This window comes from Gordionus sp. m RMFG-2023, unplaced genomic scaffold, assembly GCF_954871325.1.
Source record: "Gordionus sp. m RMFG-2023 unplaced genomic scaffold, tfGorSpeb1-WG-v2 contig_271, whole genome shotgun sequence".
NCBI lineage: Eukaryota > Metazoa > Nematomorpha > Gordioida > Chordodea > Parachordodidae > Gordionus > Gordionus sp. m RMFG-2023.
This window is the reverse complement of record NW_027050994.1, coordinates 1-6,882: the sequence shown is the minus strand read 5'-3', so window position 1 is coordinate 6,882 and position 6,882 is coordinate 1. Positions and strand designations below refer to the sequence as shown.

The window sequence follows — 6,882 nt, the reverse complement described above, 5'->3', positions numbered from 1 at the left end:
TAAGGATCACGGGGTGTGTTTCATTGTTTGGAAAAACCCGTAGTTGGAGATTAAGAGATATTGGATTAGATGTCAGCTGTGGACCTTTGGATGTCAGCTGTGGACCTTTGAGAAATGAAGAATTGGATAATTATATTATGTTATATGTTTCTACATATTTTATGTTAGATTGTGGTGGTTTTATTGGAAATAAAGATAATTATGTTAAATATGGATCGTCGTTAATGGTCAATGGTATTTATTTAATATTATTAGAAAGAATTATTTTGGGGTTGTTAAGTTATATAATTGAGAGTAAAGGGCATTTTTATTATTATATTTAAGGTAATTTGTAATATTGTTGCCAGCTGACCAAGATCGAAAGAGTGGGTTGATTCGGTTTTAAAGTAAAACAAAATTTTTGTTGTATACATATTACATAAGAGAAATTTTGACAAGGCAATGTACTAAAAACTATACAGATACATTAGTTTAAGGATTTCTATACTTTTATATTTAACTTAAAAGGTGTAAGATAGAAAGTATGTAATGAGTATTAGGCAGAAATATGGAAATAAGATCAGGAATTTAAGACAGTAATATTTGGTATATTATCTTATGTCTAGATGTATATGGTACATATAATTTTGATCATTATTTGGTATGCCTTAAAACTCATTGAATGGTGTTATAGGTATTCCGTCATAGGAAGCTGAAAGACCTCATGAACAGCAGGACAGAAAGGATTGTTAAATATTTAAATATGTGAAATTTATGAAAATATATATGGATATAGACTTTTGTAATAAAGTGTGTATTATTTAATTATGCATTTTGGGTTTGTAAAGGGATGAATATGTATGGGATAATTTATTATTAATTAAAGTTAATATATTGCATAGGTAACATATGATATATTTAACTATGAATTATTATTTATAATGTTAATATATTGTATAGGTAACATATGATATATTTAATTATGAATGAGAATTTGAAGGAATTGAAGTATGATGAAGTCAGAATAATATCTATAATGTTAGATGTGGATAGTTATTTTGATTTAGTGTCTGTATTTAGTGTATATATAAATTGGATAGGAATTTGTATGATACATTAGATGGTGTATAATATTTTTTTTTTCCAAATTATGAAATCTTTATATTTAATATATATATTTTTTTTTTAAATTATAAATTTTTATAAGAAGTTTTATTTGCAATTATTATATTATTTGTGTGGTATGCAATGATGTGAAGGGAAAATATTTTTACAGATAAGGTCAGCCCGTGTTGAGGGGTATGCCTTGAGGTGAAAATATTGTTTAGTTTGCATACTGGGGAAAGTTTTTTTTGTAAATTTATGCTGCATAATACATTTTTTTAAATAATTTTATAACACATCACATTTTACTATTTAATTATGAACATATTTTTAAAGAAAAGACTCAAATTATTTTATATTGTGAAGGTATATTAAAAATTCTTTACATATATACCATATAGCCCATTATATTATCAATTTTCGTTACTTTGCATTCTACATTTTTGTGAATTTGTGCTAATTGTGATGACAGAGTTAGGTAAAAATGGTATATTTTTCTTAGGATACTGAGTAATTCCTAGATGGAAAATATTGTATTTTCTACATATTATATATTTGTTCCTTCATATATAATATTAAATGTATTTATATACGTATGTATTGTAATTTTATTTATAATCTTTGTTCGGCCAAGTTTCGCAATTATTTTTAATACCTAAAGATGGATTTTTATATTCATTTTAGGAAATATTTATAAAGATGTAGCTTTGTTTTTTTTCACATGATAGAATGAAAATTACATGTGTTGAAATTGCGTTTCACACATAGACAATGTTTTCACATTACATTATTATATGTAAAATCATTATTTCCTAATTACCATGAATCATACCCTAATAATGTATATTATAGCTAGTAGTTCCCAAATGTCTTAAAATGAATAAATTATTATGTTTTGCGGATATTACATTGTCCATATTAATGTTCCGTAGATTATAAATGCAGACACCCCAATGTACATGTCATTATTGATAATGTCTGTTTTGGCGATTTTATATTGAAATGTACTGGAGTTATTATATTATAAATCATTATAAGGGAAGTTGATTCGATAAATTCCCTGAACATCTTCAAGGCGTCCCAATACAATTATAATGGGCGAGTCGATACAATTCAAAGAGGTGATTCGATACAATTCAAAGGGGCGATTCGATACAACACCACCACAAAGAGAGGGACGCTGGGCTTGTGAAGGGTGGGCGTGTTGTAGCTGTTGAAAAAAAGAAGAAATAAATTTAATATAATACATCAAATGTCAGTTATTTTCTGACGGGAAAATTAAGTTTTCCTTGGGGGAAGAAGAGGAGATAAGGATCACGGGGTGTGTTTCATTGTTTGGAAAAACCCGTAGTTGGAGATTAAGAGATATTGGATTAGATGTCAGCTGTGGACCTTTGGATGTCAGCTGTGGACCTTTGAGAAATGAAGAATTGGATAATTATATTATGTTATATGTTTCTACATTATGTTAGATTGTGGTGGTTTTATTGGAAATAAAGATAATTATGTTAAATATGGATCGTCGTTAATGGTCAATGGTATTTATTTAATATTATTAGAAAGAATTATTTTGGGGTTGTTAAGTTATATAATTGAGAGTAAAGGGCATTTTTATTATTATATTTAAGGTAATTTGTAATAATTGTAACTTCAATACCGTATTGATATCATTATAGATTCAATACCGTAGTGATATATTGCTATTGTAGAATCAATACCGTATAGATTTTTAAGATGTTTGCATCGCTTCAAATATATTGGCGACCATTAAAAATATAAAATATTTATTTATTATATATTTTTTCATCGCTTTATAAATATTGGCGGCCATTTTCGATTTGTAAAAATTTTATTTAAAATAGATTTAATAGTTTTAAATATATTAAAATGATAAATATGATTTTCTATTCTTTTATATAATTTATCAGGAAATTTATTTGTTTTACAATTCTTGATATCCTATATATTTTATATTTTGTTTACTCATTATTTGTAATTTGTGAAGTGCTATATAATTGTTGATTCAAAGTTTTAAATGATATTATGAATTAAAATAAATTAAATGGACCTTATTGATTGAGTTTATAAAATTTTGTGATTCATATATAAATGTCGAATCAAAGATTTATAAAAATCAATAACGTATTGATTTTTGATGGTATTGATTTTACAATTACACCGGGTCTGCACTCTTTATATGTATAATTTTTAGCAGGCCTCAAATTTATTTTATTTATTTTAGATAAATATTTCTGCACAACAATCATTAGGACAAGAACATTATTGTGGATTACTTAACACTAAGTGCGATTATTGCGATTTTCTAAATTTTTTATTGGAAAAACCCACAGATGGCAAATTTAAGAATTGCTGTCATAAGGGTAAAGTTAAGATACCATCAATCCGATATATTCCTTTTTTACAAGACCTTTTATCTAATCCTAACAATGAATTTCATTCAAACTTTATGAAATATATAAGATCTTATAATAGTTCACTTGCGTTCGCATCCATAGGAGCACAGATTTCTAATAGTTTAAACACAGGCCCATATTGTTTTAGAGTTCATGGGCAAATTTATCACCGAACATCTCATTTATATCCTTCCACTGGGATGCCTCCTAAATTTGCACAACTATATGTCCTTGAGACCACCCAGGCTGTTAATGGCAGGTTACACATGAAAGAAAATTCTGGTTGCAATGAGGATCTCTTAAAAAGATTAGATATTTTAATAAGACAGAATAACCCATTTTCTATTAGTTTTAAAACCTTGGGAGAAATTAAGAAAGAAGAAAAAAATAGGGCTATTCAAGAAAATCGTCCAGTTCAAAAAATCAATATGATTTTTCGTGCAGATCGCTCAAGTGACAAGCGAAGATATAACATTCCTAATATAGATGAAGTAGCTATTTTTACAAATGATGATGGTGAACCCCCATTTAAACGGGATATCAAGGTCTATCCTCGAGTTGATGGTAGTGATCTGATAAATATAAATATATTAAGCCCTAATCTTGATCCAATGGTATATCCTCTATTATTTCCTTTTGGTGACCCTGGTTGGAAACCAGATTTAAAGGGTGAAGATACAGGGCGTACAAGGGCAAATATCTCACTACTACAGTTTAAAATATTTAGATTAGCAATTCGTGAAAATGAATTCAACCCAATCCTTTTTGCTGGGAAAATATCACAACAATATATTGTTGATTCCTATTTACAGGTCGAGGCGAATAATTTAAATTTTATTAGACAAAATCAGCCAAAATTACGAGTAGATGAATATTCTGGATTAATGGACTACTTGGAAACAAAGTCAAACAATATAATTCCCGGCAAAGCAGTAATATTACCATCATCTTTTCAAGGTTCTCAAAGAAATATGCGAGAATGCTATCACGATGCAATGGCCATTGTGCTCAAATTTGGCAAACCTGATTTGTTTATTACTTTTACATGCAATCCTAATTGGCGTGAAATTAAGGAAAATCTATTTCCCGGGCAAAGTCCTACAGATATACCAGATTTAATAGCCCGTGTTTTTAAATTGAAATTAAATGAATTATTGTTCGATATAAATAAAAAAAATTTATTTGGTAAATCTATGGCTTTTATATATACAATCGAGTTCCAAAAAAGAGGTTTGCCTCATGCCCATATACTTATTATTTTAAACGATGATAGCAAAATTGAAACATCTCAAGCTATAGATAAATTTGTTTGTGCCGAAATGCCAGATAAAATTCTCGATCCTAAACTTTTTCAGATTGTTACCCATTTTATGATACATGGTCCTTGCGGGATATTTAACCCCAAATCGCCTTGCATGGAAAATGGCATATGTACCAAAAAATTTCCGAAGGATTTTCAAATGGAAACAAGACCAAATATTGATGGGTATCCATATTATAAGGCGAGATAATGGTATTACAATTCTTTCCGGTAAACCTACGGATAATCGTTATGTTATTTCATATAATCGATATCTAATGTTAAAATTCAATCCTCATATTAACGTGGAAATTTGTACATCTATTAAATCGGTAAAATATATCTTTAAGTATATTTATAAGGGCTATGACTGTACTAATGTTGACATTAATGTTGCTTCAAATATAAATATTCATGACGAAATTAAATCACATTTAAATGCGCATGTGAGTGCATGTGAATCAATGTGGAGATTATTAGAAAATAATATGCATGACCGCTCGCACGCTGTTATTCGCTTAGGAATTCATTTACCTTTACAACAGCCAGTATATTTCACTGCTGGACATGAAAGAGATGCTCTATTGAGATCAGAAAATAAACATACTACTTTAACGGCATGGTTTGAGTTAAATAAGACAGATCTAAATGCTAGACAATATCTTTATGTGGAAATACCTTATCATTATGTGTTTACAAATTACCATTGGAAACTAAGAAAAAAACGATTAAATGTAATTTCGAGATTGTATTCCGTTCATCCTAATTCTGGTGAACGATTTTTCCTTTGATTATTATTACTTCATGTTTGCGGGGCTACAGGTTTTGATTATTTAAAAACTATTAATGGAATTTTAATGAGTACTTTTAAAGAGGCAGCTATTAAAAGAAATTTGTTATCAGATGATAAAGAGTGGGAATCATGCTTAGAAGAGGGATCAATATATCAAATGCCGTCACAACTTCGGAGTACTTTTGTCTTTATCTGCATTTTTTGTCAGCCTGAAAATCCTGCATATCTATGGAATAGGTTCAGATTTATGATGATTGAAGATTATTTGCGTCAATATTCAGAAGTAATTGCAATAAACATGGCTTTAATGGACATTGAAAACGTTTTTCTTGATCATGGTTTATGCTGTCAAAGTTTTGATCTTCCTTCACCTACAAAAATCCCCCCAAAACAACATTATGATGCCCATGTTGAAGCTGCCGATTCAATCGAGCGTATATCTAAATTAAACCGATTACAAAAATATGCTTTTGATTTAATTATACAAGCGATTGAATTAGAAAATATTCCAGAAAGATATTTCTTCGTGGATGGCCCTGGAGGTTCAGGTAAAACGTATCTTTACAATACCTTAATGTGTTATATAAGAGCAAAAAATCAAATTGTATTGCCTTTTGCAACCACCGGCATATCCTCTATTCTTTTAAAGGGAGGAAGAACCATCCATAGCGGATTTAAATTACCTGTGCCTATCTCTGAAACTTCTATATCCCATATGAATTTACATAGTTCGCTAACTCTAGATATTAAAAATAGCAAATTGATTATTATTGATGAGGCCACAATGATGACTAAACACTCTTTGCGATGCATTGGCCGATTACTTAAAGACATTATGAAAAATTCCCACCCATTTAGCGGAAAAGTAATTTTATTAGGTGGTGATTTTAGACAGACTTTACCAGTAGTGCCTAAAGGCTCCAAAGTCGATATTATAGAGTCCTGTATAAAAAGTTCATATTTATGGAGTCATTTTAAAATAATACATTTGATTGATAATATGCGTATTTCATCAGATCAAGTTGATTACAATGCTTGGTTACTTAAAATTGGAGATGGGCTATCACGCAGCAATTCTGATCTTCCTACAAATAGTGTTGAAATCCCACCTTATTTGCTTGAAAATGATTCATTAATAAAATGTGTGTATGGTAATTCAATAGAAATTGCTGATATAGATAGTCTTTCTACTAAAATAATATTAACCACCAAAAATAAAATTGCGCTTATCCTCAACAACGATATCATTAATATAATTTCAGGCCCTATCAAACATTATTATAGTGCAGATT

The 6,882-nt window shown here is 29.1% G+C and overlaps 2 protein-coding genes and 1 long non-coding RNA gene across 3 annotated transcripts; all 3 read left to right on the top strand.

Moving 5' to 3' along the window:
• The first annotated feature begins 335 nt into the window (after positions 1 to 335).
• LOC135930672 (uncharacterized) lies at positions 336 to 804 on the top strand. Its single transcript, XR_010572847.1, has 2 exons — positions 336 to 386; positions 674 to 804. It is a non-coding gene; the product is annotated as an uncharacterized LOC135930672 (long non-coding RNA).
• Positions 805 to 2,548: 1,744 nt separating this feature from the next.
• On the top strand, positions 2,549 to 5,008 carry LOC135930671 (uncharacterized). The gene is made up of 2 exons (XM_065467484.1): positions 2,549 to 2,621; positions 3,354 to 5,008. Exons 1-2 carry the CDS (start codon positions 2,549 to 2,551, stop codon positions 5,006 to 5,008), a joined length of 1,728 nt encoding a protein of 575 aa, XP_065323556.1.
• Positions 5,009 to 5,888: 880 nt separating this feature from the next.
• LOC135930670 (ATP-dependent DNA helicase pif1-like) lies at positions 5,889 to 6,741 on the top strand (the record flags this gene model as incomplete). Its single annotated transcript, XM_065467483.1, has 1 exon — positions 5,889 to 6,741. A coding segment is annotated over exon 1 (853 nt), but the record flags the coding sequence as incomplete, so codon positions are not given.
• Positions 6,742 to 6,882: the final 141 nt, after the last annotated feature.